At 39.9% G+C, this 17,496-nt stretch overlaps 1 protein-coding gene across 2 annotated transcripts in view; it reads left to right on the top strand.

Annotated features, from left to right (window-relative positions):
• The window catches only part of PDCD6IP (programmed cell death 6 interacting protein), a 30,392-nt gene extending 23,180 nt beyond the window's left edge, over nucleotides 1-7,212 (top strand). For both annotated transcript variants that reach the window (XM_021553329.3, XM_021553328.3), the window contains exons 14-18: nucleotides 682-816; nucleotides 1,711-1,805; nucleotides 3,111-3,243; nucleotides 3,609-3,814; nucleotides 4,646-7,212. In XM_021553329.3, coding sequence (XP_021409004.2) covers nucleotides 682-816; nucleotides 1,711-1,805; nucleotides 3,111-3,243; nucleotides 3,609-3,814; nucleotides 4,646-4,811 — 735 coding nt within the window. In that variant the 3' untranslated portion in view covers nucleotides 4,812-7,212. The remainder of the gene's footprint in view (nucleotides 1-681; nucleotides 817-1,710; nucleotides 1,806-3,110; nucleotides 3,244-3,608; nucleotides 3,815-4,645) is intronic.
• Nucleotides 7,213-17,496: the final 10,284 nt, after the last annotated feature.

The following is a 17,496-nucleotide window of genomic DNA, read 5'->3' as shown; positions in this document are numbered from 1 at the left end:
TTTCCAATATGGAAAAAAAATTTCTTAAATGACCATATACACCATGTTTAGCAAGGATTTTATATTCAGATATTTTTTAGCACAACATAGTTAAAAAATCTTCATGGATATTACTTTAATGTTTGAATGTTCTGGAGTTCTAGTTTGTTGGCTTGTGGCAATTGAAACAGTCTTTTCAAGTTTGCTTGTTTATTTTCCTGAAAGAAAAGAGATGTAAATAGGCGATCCTTCTGTAAGTTTTCCTCTTGCCTGTCCTTTTAATAGTTTGCCAATGTCAACCAAATTTGAAGTAATGCTTCTTAAAAATACTGACTTTCATTATGATTTTATGAATATCAATGGAAGTTAGTACAGGAGCGAGCCTAATTAGTATAGCCTTGGAAATAGAGTCTGCAGGATGAGCTTGAGAATTATTAAAGGCAGCCCACAACAGAACAGGTAATTAAGTGGTGATACCTACTGCCAGTGAGTTAACATATGTAGTTCTGAAACATAAATTATAATAGTCATTGTGCTTGGCATGTAATGAGTATGGAAGTCCGGTGTGGATGGGAGATGAGGAGAAGCAGGTGTTGGGGAAAGCAGAAGCAATGAGTAAGAGGGGAAAAAGAAAGCAAAACATACAGAATCTTGTATGGAACTAGCTTGCATTATTTGCATTGTTTATTCTCTTCTTTTAAGAATGCGCATCAGGATTTTTCAAAGATGAAACAATCAAACAACGAATCTAATTTAAGAGAAGAAGTCTTGAAGAACTTAGCTGTAGCAAATGACAACTTTGTGGAACTTGTAGCTAATTTAAAAGAAGGCACAAAGGTATGGTAATGCTTAAGGGATTGAAAGGACTTTTTTTATGTGTACAATGAGATGTGAATCAAAAATCGTAATAAACTTTGGAGACATGGTAGCTGACAAGTGCATTTTTGAGGATTTTACTACTGGAGCGAAGACAGTGAGTTGCTTGAATTTTGATTGTTTCAAGAGCTAGGAAATGCTTCTTTGTTCCTATCTGAAAAGTACGCTTTTCTGAGCAATATGATAACTTGTTAATTACAGCTGAGTAAATGATGCTGAAGCACCCAGACGAGCCATTTTATCTGAGAAATTCTTTCATCTGTTCTCCCATGGTATTTAATCACCTTATAAAATTGGTGGTTTGAATGTTGTTACTGCATACATGAGAAATACTGAGAGCTGTATTTAGCCTGCTGTTTTTTGATCTGGGCATCTGGAAGGTGTCTTATGGCTTCTGTACTAAGTATTTTTTTTCTGGTTTATTGATAGCTCACTAGATGGAAAAAACCCAACCTGTGAGATATCTATATGAATGAAATGTATGGAATTGAGCGCAATAAAATTAAAAATAAACAGTTGTCCTTTACAACAATAATAAATAGTTCATTACCAGAAGTGATCCAGTTTTGCTCTAGTTTCAGTACATTTTTTTTAATTATCCCAGACTATTTTTGTATTTATACACCCACACACACCCCCGCACAAAATTTTATATTATTACAGTGATGGGCAGCAGCAGCTGACTCTTCTGGTTTTAAAAAGTACAATAGAATGTACTAGCAAACCTTACTGGAATGACAGGTTCTGGGCACGTAATAGTACAACACCTATAGCTGGATCAATATGTAGAAGTATGCCAGCATGGAGTCTGAAAGTATTGATTGAGCATATTGTGTTTTTATTTTTCTTTACTAGTTTTACAATGAGCTGACAGAAATCCTGCTGAAATTCCAGAACAAGTGCAGTGACATTATCTTTGCTCGCAAGACTGAAAGAGATGAACTGCTCAAGTAAGATTTCAGTGTTTTGTATAAGCATTGAAGAAATATTAAAATATTTATCAGAAATTTATCTTTGGGGACATGTTTATTATGATGATATAAAAAAGGAAGAATAGGTGTGATAAGCCTATAACTTCTTTACTTTAATCCTAGTCCTACTCTCATCTCTCCTAGGAAAGTGATAGGAGAAATAAATGGTAGAATCTACTTTGAAATCTGCTCTGTTGTTCCTGTGTGCAGTTCAACACAAATCTGTTTCATGTTATGATTTCACTCTCTATTGTTTTTGGCATGCATTTGTTAGTTATTTTATTCTTTCCTTTGAGGAACTTCTGATTTCCACACCCTGCTCCTGCTGTCAACTTAGTTTGAGAAATTAGATGCTTTGTCATATGATTTTCTTCCGTGTCTTCAGTGTGATGGGGGAAAAACATCAGTATTCTACTTGCTTGGCAGTCAGCTCTAGTCTCATACTTTATAATTGCTTAGAAATGTGGATTGCTTAAAATGCTGGGGAGAGAAGCACATTTTGTCCTTCATGTGAGGAAGAGTGCTTGATGTCACTGTCCACTATATGAGATCAGACTTAGTGTAGATGTGATTTTTAGGCTCTTCTCTTAAGAGGAAAACATAATTGAAAAGGTTTTCATTTAATCAATGTTCTTCAGCAAAACACATAGCCTTTTATAAGAAAGGACTTGTTACTAGAATTTTGGTTGGTGAAGCTGCAGTTATTCTGTGTATGTGCCATCTTAGAAATGAGTTACTCAACCCTTAATTTTTACCTTTCCAAACTTGATCCTTTGTAGAATTGTTTTTTTTTTTATTTTATTTGGGTTTTGTACTTGTAAACAAAGTCTGAGTTGCAGCCCCTTCTGTCTGCCTTTATTTGGCCTCCTACGTTCATGTACTTTGGAAGCTGTTAGGCTGCCTAACTGAGGCAGAGTTCTGAATATCTCACATCTCTACAATGTTTATGTTCAGTGTTAAGGCTGCAGGGTTAGTGTTAATAGAACATTCTGCTGAGTCTTGCTGTGCTCTTTTACTGTTTTGGCTAATGTTATGATCTATACCTAGCACTGAGTTAGAACATCAAGACATTATTAGAAAATAAATGTAACAGTTAATCAGAGAGTTGGCTAGAGGATGGTTTCCATGGAAGTGATTTGGACTCCAAATTTAGTTTGAGCTAGTTTAGTGATCATGCTTTAAATATTTGACCTACTCTACTGCATCGTTTTGGCTTAACTGGCTGCAATGTATAACAAACCATTCTTAAACTAAGCTACATGTTTGCTATTCTGTTTTTAATAGAGATTTGCAGCAAAGCATTGCTAGGGAGCCCAGCGCTCCCTCCATTCCACTGCCTACGTATCAGACCACTCCAGCAGCAGGAAGTAAGCCAGCAGCATCGCCTGCTCCCACTCCAGCCCCAAGAACCATGGTGGTAAATACATGCTGCAGAGTTAGTGGGTTGAAAATACTGGGTCTGTACTTGAGAACTCTAAACCGATCTGTAATTTGTGTGTATCACTCCTTAGTATACCGGTGTGGTTAGAAATGTGTTGAAGTGAAATAGAGGGCAAAATCTTAAGGCTTTGCAGAGAGGTGTGTTATGTACTATTCATATTCATAATTTCTAGATTTGAAATTAAAAGCTTACTGCCATTTAGATGCTTTGCTTAGATGCTTTCGTCTTATCTATATAGAGGAAATATAGAATGTCTGTTTAAAATGAAACTAAAAATGAATTAATCATATAACCAAGACTTCAATTAAGAAACTCCAGCTTAATTCACTTTCTCTTTTTAGGGGACTAAACCACAGCCACCAGCAAGGCCACCACCACCAGTGATTTCTGCAGCAAGCAGTTCCTCTTCTGCATTAGCACCCTCTGGAACAGCTGCAGCTCCTGCTGCTGCTCCAGCTCCTACTGCAGCAGCCAGTGCACCTGCAGCAAGCACTGCACCTTCACAGGCACAGGGGCCACCTTACCCAACTTATCCCGGTTACCCAGGGTAAGTTACAGGAGCACTTAAGCAGATTTTTTGTTATCCTGTTACTTAAAAGCACTTTTTCTTGTGTGCAACATTTTAACATTAGTCATTGTTAAAACTGAAAGTTTGCCATTTGAGGGAAGGAATTTTTTGGTTGGTTGGGGTTTTTTTGTTTGTTTGGATTGGGTTTTTTTTTTTGTTTTTGTTAGTTTTAATAATGTAACTCTTATAGGAATCATTTGCTTGTACCTTTTGTGGGAAGGTACATTTTAAGTATTTATAGTTCATCTTCTTTAAAGGAGAAGAAAAATAGTCCTGCATTTCCTTAACCGTGGTTTGTTGATTATTGCCAACACTTGCATAATCATTTGGTGGTGGTTATCTCAAAACCATCAGCATGTCTTATTTTTCAAGTCTTTAGTATGATACTAAGATACTGAAAAATACAGAGAAAATTCCAGTTGAGTAGTGCTTTCTTCTGATGCTTTTTTCCCTCTTTCTTGTGTCATCACAATGCAATGAAGGCATCTGTGCTCTCCTTTGGTAGCAGGCTCAGCAAATGTTGAAATATGCACAATGTTATTAAACATTTGAGAATTAATTTAGATCAGTTGTAGTTCCAGCAAGTTGCCTTTACTCCACCTTCTGTCTGCATTTTGTTCCATGCGCTGTAATAGTTTTCATGTTCACTCCTTGAAAGTTACCACATTCTCTGCTGCACTCAAAGCAAAATGAAAGGAAAGCATTTGTGGAGACTGCATGTGTGTTTGTATCTATTAATGAATTGTTTTTGCAAATTACCATCATCAATGTTTTTCAGCTCAGGTATGCTGTTTTTTTCCCCCCCCACAGGTATTGCCAGATGCCAATGCCAATGGGCTATAATCCATATATGTATGGTCAGTATAATCTGCCATATGCACCCTCACCTGTGTATCAGACTCCTGGACAGCCACCATATCCACCACCTCAACAGCCTGGATACCCTTTTCCTCAACAGCCTTATTATCAGCAATAATGTCTCTGCAAAGAAGCTCTGCTTGTTAAAATTTGGGAGAAATTGGCAATAAGTGTACTAAAACTTCTAGCTTCCGTTAGTGTACCATACTGAACTGTATGCAGCTATAACTTCTGTCTTTTGTTAACTGCTCTAAAATGTCTAGATCAGTTTTTATGACACTAAAGTCTTTGAAGGATCTACTGCAGTGGTTTAGACCATAGACTAATGCCAGAATTCAAGCCTAATTCAGTGGTCTGAAGCAGTACAGTACATTTGGGTTAGACCAAAATATTTATTTGCAAAAATCCTCTAAGTAACAAATAGGTTCAGATGAGAAAAACAAAGCAGTGTGTGCACTGGGTGTGATTCATTCTACAGAACCATATAGCATTTCCTTCTCTACTCTATTAGTTTGTATTTTTTTTAGTTTAGTTAAAATACGCTATTTTGTCTAACAATCAAGCCCTTGTAAAGCATCAGTAAAAAGAAATAAATTACTTAAGAACGGTTTAAACACTTCGCATTCTCATTATCATAAAAATGTGTTTTGTGTGTCTGTAGACTGTGTCATTTGTCCCTTGACTTTCGTAACTTAAAGAAGTTCTCAAGGGTTCAGCCTTACAAGTGAATTTCCACCTCTTTTCCACAATTCTGTATTTTTTGACAGAATCTATAATTAACCCTTTAAGTGTTGGTAGATGAAGTCTTACAGGTAGAGTTTTCCTATAACTTTGAAGTGCATTGGACTGAAATACATGTATTATCATTTTTAAAGAATGGTCATCTGCAGGATGCGTTGTAAAAGAAGGGAGGTCTGGGTCTTACAGGACCAGTGAGTAGTTGTTCTAACTTGTGTTTCCCAAAGAAATGGGGTGGAAAATATGTTATGGCTCAAAATAGGGCAGCTGTTGATTGCTGGAGCTTTGCAGTTTGCTTTTTAAATGTTTGCTTTTTTTCCCTTGAAAAAACAGATGTATTCCCTCAGGGAGCTTGTTTTCAGTGGAAAACTTTTTTTGGGGGCAGGGCGGAAAGAAAGTCTTATGAATGAAAGCATGTTGAATGTTTACTTTTGGATCCATCATCTCAAGGGATAAATAACCTTGCACTGCATTTTACATAAGATAGTGAAGAATCTTAAGTTTGGGGTTAATGGCTTCTACCAAATATTTGCTAACCATTTTTCAGCCTTTTCTCTTTCTAACAGGCTTGTCTAATGAGGGATTCTCCTTTCATTTAGCCCGTGATAAGAGTTGGTTCTGTGGGACAGTAAATTTTATGAATGCTTCATAGAAGATGTTCTGGCCTTACAGAATAACTATAACAGTACCTGTGTTATAAAAGGTTACTTCTTTGTTTTTCTATTAAAGTGCCTGATTAAGATATTGAGGTATATTTTAGTGTAGGTGTTTAGAGCTGCCAGTTATTGTAGCATCTGGGTGGAAACCTCACTGGATCATGAATATTCTTCCTCATAAAGAAAGTAGCATTCATATTCATATGAGCTCCTTTCTTTCTGTCTCAAGTTCCTCTTGCTGTGTGATCATCCTGATTACTGTGTGAAGACTCCTTGTCTTCAATACTTGCTAACCCCTGTGGAAAATGTGGGTCAGAAGGTAGAAATGAGCACCCCTTATAGAACTTATTGAGGACCTAATTCTAAACAAATTTGTTAATCTGTAGAAGCTCAGTGATATGGGGGAACATGATGGGGTAAGGGAAATACAACACCATAGTTGAAACTGCTGCACAAAGACAGGTGCTTTGCATTTCTTCATAAACATTGCTGAATGGGGTGGCGGAGAAACCTCTCAGTTTTTTTTTATTTCCCTGATGAGAAAACATGAGGCAAGCGAGGACAATGAGAAAAAGCTAGGAAGATAACTGTTTGGAAACAGCAATCAGAACCTGATTTTATTCTAACAGGAAAAACAGTAGTTTTCCACTAATTTCACTGTGTCAATGTGCAAGTGCAAGTCTAATGCAACCTTTTAAATTCTAAAGTTTTAGTATGCTATGGGCTGTAGGTTTTTCAGTTCACAAATTAGATGCATTTGAGCTATTGTGTAAATTTGTTTTTAGTGCCTCAATTGATAAAACTTATTTTCATGCTATGTAAAAAAGTCATTTGTTCCAGCATAAAGATTCTTAGAACTGAAATTTCCTTTTTAAAATTTCATAGATCTGGAATTACTGTCAAAACATTTTTTCAGGTTGTGTTTCTGCTTGCTTTAGTCTATTATTTGAATATGTGTAAAAATCTATGCATTATGTTCAGTTTTTCTCTTTTTTTTTCCTGAAGAGAACAGAAAAATACAGACATGTTATGTATCTGCTTTTAAGCATGCAGTTGTCATGACTTCGGTTGAAATGTTACCTTGTTCTTCTATAGTTTATTAAAAAAATCAGTTAGAAAACCTGATTTGATGGCGTTTTTCTCAACTCCTTTGGGTTCAGACACGTGTTATTTTGGGAAGGATGGAAAGAAGTTATGGGCTCCCAAGAATGTTTGTGCTGTGGTGAAGGCATATCAGCTACAGCTGCTTGGTAATAACAGCCACGTTCAGATCCTGGTAGTTGTGTTTATTTCCAAAGCTTATGGAGTGTATTTCACTCTGTTTATATGAAGAAGAAATGATTAAGATTGGTTTAATGGTTCTGTGCCTTCAGAAACTTGTATTCCAAGTTTGTTTTTGTGAATTTGTGTTCAGGTTGGGTTACATGAGACTCCCAGCATCATGGGCATTAAAGCATGGATTGCAAGAAAAGGGATTGTAAGGGCAGCTAATAACAGCAGATAAACAGTCCCCATGGGCACTCCAAGAAATCAATTTATTTTAATTTTTGTTTTGTTTTGTTTTAAAGGCTTTGTAATGCCATGCTTGTTTCAATTGCTGTGTGGAGGGAAAAGTTTATGGCCATGTCCTTTCATTAAAGCATAAAAGCTTTCAATGCAATTAGTAAGAAAAGCAAGTTTTAGGAAGCAAGCTAATACAGATCATCAGTGAAATACCAAACTGTTGCAGGTCTGGAAGGTCTTTCCGCAATTTTTTTCTTTATGAAAATGGTTTCAGCCCATATGGGAAAAGTGTCTTCTTTCCTGACCACTAATATGACATGGTTGCTAATGGTGATTTTTTTACTGTTATACCACTATTTTGAGTTATTTTAGAACTGATTTGTGAGATTTAGTTTGAATTAGACTGAATGAAGTCTTTTGCTATTTCCAAGTACCTTGAGGCAATATATGAACCTTGACACACTCTAACAGCCTCACCCATTGTCAGATAGCTGAAAATCACAAGAAAATCCTTTGGAAAACACTTCTTTCCTTTTCCCCTCTGCATTACCTGAGAGATATGCTTGCTTGTTGCTAAAAAGTGTAGTTCTGAAATTACTTGCATCTCAGAAGCTATTTTCTGGCATGCATTTATCCTGGCAGAACATTAAAATAGACTAAGTTGAGCAATTATCGGTTTGAGTTTTGGCTGTATACTATTAAATGAAACTACCTGAATTTTCAAGAGTTCACTATGTATAGTTTAAAAGAAACTATTTGGAAAGTTTCAGTGCCTCAAAAGATCAGCTATTTACAGCAGAGCAAAACTCAAAATTGCTTTTTTGTATTGTTTATGGGGAAAGATTTGAGGTTCTTGCTGCTTTTGACTAACATTACCCAATGTGCTATCTTTTTAGGTTTACTATGACTTTTGAAAGGTATATTTGAAATGGTCAGTGTTTCCTTTTTTAAAAAATAAGTGACTTCTTGTTCATCATGATAGTTAAGTACTGCTAGATTAAAAAAACTGTTAGTTTTTTTAATTGCACTGCTCCAAGTACTTTACTCTTTTGTGTTCTGACAGTCAAAATCTTTATACTCAAGTTGAGATTTTTCTGATTTGGACTCAAATTGGAACTCTGGTAACTTACTGGCAAGCATAGAGTTACTGCTAATCTCAAGTTATGACTTTAATCTTGCATCTAATGCCCCTAATAGAGTATAATAGTCCCTGGTGCCAACAACTCCAACAACTGTATCTCAGTTATTATACTGTGCTTTTTTTTTTTTCCCTGTTTTTTTTTAAATGTTTCTAAATCGTTGTGAGAGGCTGGCCACCAGTTTTATTAACCAGGTTGTGAAGAAGAACTGTTTACTATCAAGCATGAAAAGGAAGAGGCAACTGCCATTGCAAAATCAGCATCAAGGCTTCACCGCAGAATACTACTTTTGGTCCCTTCAGTCCTTTCACCTTTAAAACATTCAGCAGTTCTGTATGGCAACACCTGTTTGCATTTGCACTTCAAGTACCCTTGGGTGTGGAATGCTGTTCTCTTGGTGCTGGTAAGCTGCTGGAGTGTTTGCTGGTGTGAAGGTAGCCTGTTGCTAACAGTACTTTTTCTAGCCAGGTGCGGTGTGTTGCTGGAAAGGCAAAGCAGTGGAAAGGCCATTCCCAGTGGGCAGCTTGCCTGCAGTCCCTTTCCTTGGAGGCTGAGGTGGTGGGCAACCACGTGGATATAGACCTGGCAACTCAGCTGGTCTTGGGCTGTGCTCCTGGGATACATGCACACAACAGCTGACAGCATCCTGGTGACATAAACGTGCTTAGACTTGGCTCTGGCGTCATTGTGGGCACTGATAAGATTTATACCAAAACCAGATTTGACCTCAAGTGACCTTTCACCTATAGTAACCTGTCCTGTGACCTGAAGTAACCTTTATCCTAGTGTAACTTTTGTCCTTTGATTGTGAGGAATCTTTGCCATTGAGGAACATCTGTCCTTGGACCTCAAGTAACCTTTGATCTTGAGTATCCTCTGTCTTGTGTCCTCAATTAACACTTGACCTTGATGAATGTGTCACCTCAATTAACTTTTGGCTGGAAATAAGCTTTGACCTCATGTAACCTCTGTCCACTGGCCTTGAGTAACATTTGAAATAAATTAATCTTGGCCCTGTAACAGGCAGAACCTTGTACCTTGAGTAATCTTTGTTCTGAAAGAACTTTTGACCCAGCATAACCTGTGTATTCTGGCCTCATGCAGCCTATGAGCTCCAATAACCTTTCTCCTTGAGCAACCTGTCTTGTGATCTCAGTTAACTGCTGTCCTGTGAGAGAGGCTGGACTAGCATAGTTCTGGAAATCTGCCTTAGAAAGTAACCTTTGACATTCTGCTCTCTGAACTGAAGTAACCTTTGATCTCAAGTAATCTTCATCCCATGACACAGCCTGGTCCAGGCTCACTCTGGAAGGATGCCTTTGAAATTGTTGCAGACAAGCAGCATTGTGTGTTCTGGGCAGAAAGCACTGGGCTGTTGTGCAAGCAATATGAGGGCTAAATGGCTTCATCTGCCGTGGCTAAGCTCCAGCTTCTCCTGCCCCACAGGCATTCTGCTAGCAGTGGGAGACCCTTCTGGCTTCAATGTCAGCTGTAGGATCCTCTGTGGACCTACAACCCTGGTGCCAAAACAGACAACAGGAGGACTTGTTTGTGGTGTGTGAGTTGAGTGTCCAGGTTTTGCTAATCACTTCCACTGGAACAGAGAGGCTGCCTAAGGTGGATAACAGCCATGTGTCTTGGCTGGTACAACATTTACAGGTGATTTCATCTATCAGATTTGCCATTAGTCTGCCTGCTTTTCAGTGTGTGACAGCAAGAGTGTACATGGTGTGGCGTGTGAGGTGGGAGGCTGAGGTGTAAGTGCCAACTACTTTACACCTGGGGAGTTCACTGCAGTGTTGTCTGCCTGAGGGTGGGCCTACCCAGCTCGTTTCCCTGCTGTTTCCTAAAGGTTTTTAAATCTCCCCAGAGCCACACCTGTTGGCACCTCTTACTTTTTGCTAGCTTAAACTTAGTTCTGAGTTGGATATACATTTGTGTATACACACACACACACACACACGTTATCTGAGTTGTAAGACATCCAGCCTGTGCTGTTTGCATTCTCAGATAAGCAGCATCACAGAGCTGCCTGCTAAGCCTGCAGCAGAGGGCAGACTGAAACCGTGTAACCAACAGATCTTTTTGGTGTGAATATATGCGAAAAGAGATTTGAAGTTTATGCTGGTTGGAAGGACAGGCAAATAGTTTTTTAATTAAGCATCATCAAATTTAACTTTGCGTAGATACCATGAGTGCTCCTTGGTTGATGACCTGGAGCCTGAACTGTAAAATCAGCCAAATGCAGGGACAGTTACGCCAGCTGCCTGCATCCATCTTCCTGACCAGCTGCACACTGAACTTGGAGCACTGTGCTGCCATGGTGAAGGGATAGGTAAGATTTCAGGTCATCCTAAACTGCTTTATTGGCCTTCTGGGCTTACGTAGCTTTTGGGAATTTTCTACTTTTCCTTTGCGTACTTGCACAGTGTCTTTCTGTATATACCCAGTGTGATTTAAGCTCATCTGGCATGATAAAATGTCTGCTTACCTGGAGCAATGCAAAATTAACTAATTAGGTTTAAGCAGCTGCAACAATGAACAGTGGAACAAAGAGGAGTGTGAGTGTCACCATGACCCATTCTAAGAGGAGGAGTAGGAAAAAGGGTCCCGTGGTTCTGGCAGGAGAGAAGTGTATTGGCAGTAACAGCTCTGTCACTGTGGGGGCAGCTACAATGCTAACAGCAGTTGCACCAGGGACATGAAAAGCACTCAGAGAGGGAAGATATTAAAGTGGTCAGAGAGGAGAAGGAGCCAGGAGAAAATGGAAAGAAAGCTGAGGGAGGGATAGTTAATGATTGAGGAAACAGAAGGTAAATCAAAAGAGTTTAGGAAGAGGAGGAGGCATGCAAGAAAGGCTCCAAGACTTTGACAACACGAATCATAGCATTTTAGGTGGTACTAGGAAAGCAGAATTCAAGCTCAAAGGACTGGAGTATTAACTGAAACAGAAGAAAAATCAATGGTGATAAAGGGAGAGGGAAAAATGAGCTTTAACTGTACAGAGAGAGAAAATTTAGAAAAGAAATTTAAAGGCGAAGGAAACTAATTCTTTTCCAGTAAGTCTGAAGAGCTGGATGAAAGCTGGGGGTTGATGATGGGCAGAGAAGGTCTTTAGAAGGGAAGACAGAATATGCAGCAGATCATGTGCATTTGACAATGTTGCTCCAGGCTGGCTGTAAAGAGGAATTATGTCTCAGAAATGAGAAGGATAATCCATGAAGTGACCACTGTGGGTAGAGGAATCAAGCTAAGTGCTTGCATGCCAGTGTCCAGTGTTGGAGTAAAAAAGGAGTGATGTGAAACTGCAGCCTGTAAAGCAGAGGACAGACAGCAGGTCAAGGTGCAAGAGCCTAAGTCCTGGTGGTAGACAGGAGTATCCCAAAGCAAATGGAGTTTCTTATTTAAGAAAGCTGAATTTCTTCTCTAATCAGCCTCTTGCAGTCACTAGTTACATTTCACTACTGAAGGAGCATTTCATATTCTATTAGTAAAATTTTCAGTAGCCAGCGACTAATTTCCATAAGCAGGAAAGGAGTATGTGAACTATCACAGAAACAGATGTAGATCCAGATTCAAATAAACTTCTCTGGTGCCTTGCTGTTTCCCAGTGTTATATGGCCACATCGAAACACTTTTTCATTTTGCTTTGAAGTAAACAAAACTTTGCAGGGCATTTCCAATCCCCAAATGTAGAAGGAATACCCAACCAAGTGTGCCTGGCAGTTCTTTAGCGCTAGGTGGCATTCTATGGAAAGGCATAACACACACCCCACTCATCCACCGTGCACTGCGCTGCTGTTAAATCTCTGCATCTCGCCAGCATCATCGGCTTTGTGTGGAAAATTTTGAGCTGCATCATTAAGAGTCAAGGCAAAATTGATGCAAGCTGATGGGAGAGAAAGTTTCGCTCTGCAACAGAAAAAGACTGCTCTGAAAATATTATAGGAAATCAGAATGCTACCTGTAAGTCTCTAGAAAAAGAGTATTTCTGGGTTTTGCCATTCCCCACATGCACACACACTTTGGCTATGTTAAGCATGTGGCATTCCACCACAGGGTTGTCAGTGAGGCTTAACAATGGACCCCCCCCACCCCACCCTAGTTTTCTGTGAAATAACACCCTGTGCCTTTTAGTTAAGAGACAAAAAGGCAGTGGGTTGTGTGAAATACTGATAGCAATGACCCACACTATCATTTAATAACCTTGCTAGTATAAAACACGTTCCCTAATCTCTGAAGAGGAGGTAATAGCATACATGGAAGTCTTCCTTGTCTATAATTTTGGATAGCTGTTTATGCAGTTGGGTAAGGAAAAGTGTCCTAAAGGTGATCATGAAGATTGTGCTGGTTTCTGACACCGTATAGAGCTGCCAGTAAGGCCTTGAATATGATACATGCTCTAAGAAGCTGGTTATGGTACAGTTTATGCCCAGGGGGGATTTACCTGGACTATTTGCCTCCTGTTGCTCCATGGTGGCCGTGTTTTTGTGGCCTCTCACCCACTGGTGATAGGAGTGGGAGGGGGTGGGCTGGAAGTTCGGGGTAATACAAGTAGAAACTTCCTGTGCCTTGGTGTATTTCCCCTAAGCTGTGCTTACTGTCTTTTGGGGTGGTCTGAGGAGATCTGCTCCCTGCACAGCTGCAGTAGTATTCACATCACATGGCACAGAAAATGAGGAGGCATTTGGACCACACTCAGTTGATTTTTCCCTGTTGCTGAATGTCACCTGCATGAAGGTTACTGAAACTGTCTGTGCATAGCAGAAGTTACAAAGCCTCTCTTGTGAAAAGGATAATCCTCAAATACTGCTCAACAGTCATACAGGTCACTTTGAAAATTACTGTAGGTGTAAATAGAGTTTTCATCTCCTAGAATGCTGATGATTAATACAAGTTACAGTGATTTTTATACAGCTAGTCTTAAGCATGGATGATTTCTTAAAGCCTGTTCAAGATAAGGCTGATGAAGCTTTGTCACAAATAACTTACATGCTAAACTAGTCCCTAAAGCTTTAGAATAAATGCAAATGCTCCAGCTTGCAGGTGTCTCCTTCAGGCAGATCCTTCTGCCTCCACATGTGCTCTGGGTGATACCTGTTGTGGCACCTTTGCTTTGCATACTGTGAGTTAACGCTGTATACAGGGAAGACCAAATACAAACTGAAATTTGCAATTGGAATGACCTTGACTTCTGATTGAGAGCTGCAGAGTAAGAGCAAGAGCAAAATTGGGCTCTGGGAAAGCATCTGGTGTGTGTCTCTGCTGACAGCATCTACCGCAGCGAGCAGAGAAATGGCTGGCAGTGCTCATGGAGAGCGGATTAGAGATTGGGAAGTGTAGGAAAAGAAGACAAAGGTACTGGTTGTACGCTTGCATGCTCTTGCAGCCTACTAGAGTGCAGTCTTGTGTAACTTCTTGTAATTGGATTACCAACTGTGACAGGGGAGCATAACAATCATGAATACAAAGTTATGCTAAAGGATTTCATGTCTTCTTGAAATGATGAAGGTACTGATGGATGCTCAGCTTTTTCCCTAAACTTACCTTGATGGTCTGACCTGTCCTTTTTCTTGTGAACATGGCTGTGAAAGGCAGCATGGTAGCTCATTTTGGAGGAAAGGAGTGATGGGCCAAACTTAGTTGCCTGCGTCATTTTCCTTGGGTGCAGGTGACAGGGCAAGGCACTGCAAGGGCTGGACAAACAAAGATTATTCTGTGGGCATCCTAAAGCTTCATGCAGGTTGTCTTGCATTTTGACATTTTCTAAGCAGGAGCCCTGAGTTCCAAACTCAGGAATAGATTTCCCACAGATCTATGCCTTGTGGCAGGCAGTGTGAGAGGGTGTTGAATGTCCAAGAAAGTATGGCTTTCCCACTAAAGCACCTTCTGGAGAGGTAGCAGGTACAGACAGGAGTGGCCTTGTTCTCCTCCTTTGCAAATTCTGTATTATCTAGTGAGACTTCTTTGGCTGGAAAACTTACACGATCACTTTCCCCTTACCTGAATGCTTTCACAAAACTCCGTCCATCTAACTGTCCTCAGAACCTCAGCTTTACTGATAGGTTTGTTCAAAGTTGCTGGAGGCCAGGAGAAGAATTCACAGAGGTACAGAAGTATGCATGCATTCACTCACTCCCTTGCAGGACAGCATCATCGCACAAGTGCTGTTTCCATGGAAACAAGGATAAAAATACTGAATAATAGAAATTAGAGACTCGTCTAACAAGTATTTTCTATCCTGTACAAGGTTATTCTCATCTGTATTCTCTGTTTGCATAGGTTTTCAAGATTTTATTTTGTTTTGTTGGTACTCTTCTCCTCTTACACTCAAAGAAGGACCCTCAGCAAGCCCCTGTTGTTATTCTTTGTGAAGAAAAATGCTGCATTGCATCACTATGTGCTGCTGAAGCATCTCGATTAGATCAGAAATTCATGTTAAGGATTCTTCCCTGTGTTGGTTGTTCTGCGACCACATCCTGCAGAAAGCAGCCTCTGGGGCACTGCGGTAGGTAGCCCAAAGCAAGCTGTGCATTCTTGGTCTTTGAATCAGGGATAAGAACTTGCTTCATGCCAGCACTGGGAGTGTCAAAAAGGCACATTAGACACTGATTTACCTTTGTCCTGCAGCTCTCCAAAACGGGTGTTCAGGACAGCTGGGCTCTGAGCCAGTGGTCTAATGCACACAGCAACTGGCTGTGAGTGCCCTGTACCCTGCCCCAAGCAAGCAGACACGACCAAACAAAGCCTTCAGAAGCTGAGAAAGTGCTCTTGCAACTTGCATATAAGCAAGGCTCTGCACTTTAGAAAAATCTTACATTTTATTTCATAAACATAGGCATCTGCTGCTAATTAAAGTAGCAGCATATAATTATACCCTTTCTTATTAGTAGAGATAGAGTCTGACAGTTGCTTAGATACAAAATAAGCAACTACAGATTGTCTTCTGCACTTTAACAACCACAGCGAGCTGAAACAATAGAATTGTAAACTTATTCTGTATTCTCTTTGGTAAATGTGCCTGGGAAAAATATGTTTAATTTCACTACTTGCTCATAATGTCAGCTGTAAAGTTCTTTAGCTACCTTTCTGCTTTCTTCCACAAAGTATCAACCAAACACTTTCTGTGGAAAGGGCAGGATACCTCCTTGGGGAAAGCATTAGACAGAAGGAGCAACGAAAGGTGCTGTTAACAGCCACCATTTTGCTGAGACCACCTTTCCTAGCTTTTTATATCCAATGAAAGCAAGTTTCTTCTTAATGATTAGAAAATCTAGGTGCTAGTGCAGTTATGTTGTGGTTTAACCTTAGCTGGTGTCTAAGGAGCACACATGCACTCACTCCCACCACAGTGGATCTGGGGAGAAAACCTGAACGGTAAAACTGGGAGTTTGTGGGTTGAGATAGAGTTCAATGGGTAAAGTAAAAAATGCACATGCAAGCAAAGCAAGGAACCCATTCACCATTTCCCATGGGGGTCCAGGTATTCAGTCATCCCTAGGAGAGCACCATAAGTAACAGTGTCATGGGAAGATAAATGCCATCACTCTGAATGTCCCCACTTCCTCCTTCTTCCCCCCAGCTTGATGTATGGAATGATGCCATAGGTTATGGATCCCTTTGGTCAACTGGGGTTCCCTTCCAAAACTACCTGAGCACCCCTGGCCTGCCTCAATGTCGGCAATATAAGAAGTAGAAAGGGACTTGACCCTTCTGTAAGCCCTGCTAAGCAGTTACTAAAACACTGCTGAACTATCAATGCTGTTTTTGAAAGCACAAATCCAAAACTTAGTCCCATGGGAGCTATTGTGAAAAAATGAATTCTGTTCCAGCCAAAACCAGCAGATAAATAGGAACATGAGGAGTGCACATACTGTAGCTACTATCTTTAAAAGGCAGGTGTTGCAAAATGTAGTTGCCTTCTTTTTTATGGGTTAAGCTCACAGCCAAAGCCCTCTGGATGTGACAAGATGGATCTACAGCTTTGCTAAGAAAGTCTCTATTGCTTCTTATCAGAAAACTCATGATGCTATATTGAGAAATCACTTCTCTTGCCCCACAGATTGTCAGCTGTATCCTCAGAGGCATATTTGAGTGTGTGACCTTTTCTTTTCTCACATTCTGCTAATAACCCCCAACTTTCTTGGCTCACAAATCCAAAACTCTGTTGATACACCTATAGTCTCACTGCTCTTGTTATTAAACTGTAGGGAATGTAATCAGAGCAGCTAATGCCACAATAATCCTCCTGATCCATGTGGTTATCTCTGAAGATATCAGGAATGATGCTGTCTGCAAGAGAGGTGATGTATTTTGGTTAATTCTGCACCTGCAAACCTTTGGAGGAATACATCGAGCTTCCAGATGCTAAAACACTTGAAGCTGCAATGAGATTTCAAATGCTTTGTTATTGATTATCAAAACTGTTCAATATTTCTCGATGGATGGAGCTGACTCATTCCTGAAAAAAGAAAGTTAATTTTTGACAAGGTCTTTCATCCCTCTGCAGCACTATTGTAAGAGACTTAACAAACAGATTGCTGGGCTTGTAGGGATGCTGTTGGGCTTGGGCTGCAGGGGATGCCTGGTGAATGTCACAGCCTTCCTTACTCCTTGAAGAGTAAAACTGCAGCATTCCTTCTGGTGGCGTGTTTGAGGGATTAGGGGTTGAACAAAAATCTCAAGTATTTTCTTCACTTAGATATAGCAACTTTGCCAGAATTTAGGGCACCATTCTGTGGCAACCTGCAGAGAAGCAGCTGAAGCT

This window comes from Lonchura striata, chromosome 2, assembly GCF_050655825.1.
Source record: "Lonchura striata isolate lonStrDom1 chromosome 2, ASM5065582v1, whole genome shotgun sequence".
NCBI lineage: Eukaryota > Metazoa > Chordata > Aves > Passeriformes > Estrildidae > Lonchura > Lonchura striata.
This window is presented reverse-complemented; position numbering and strand designations above follow the sequence as displayed.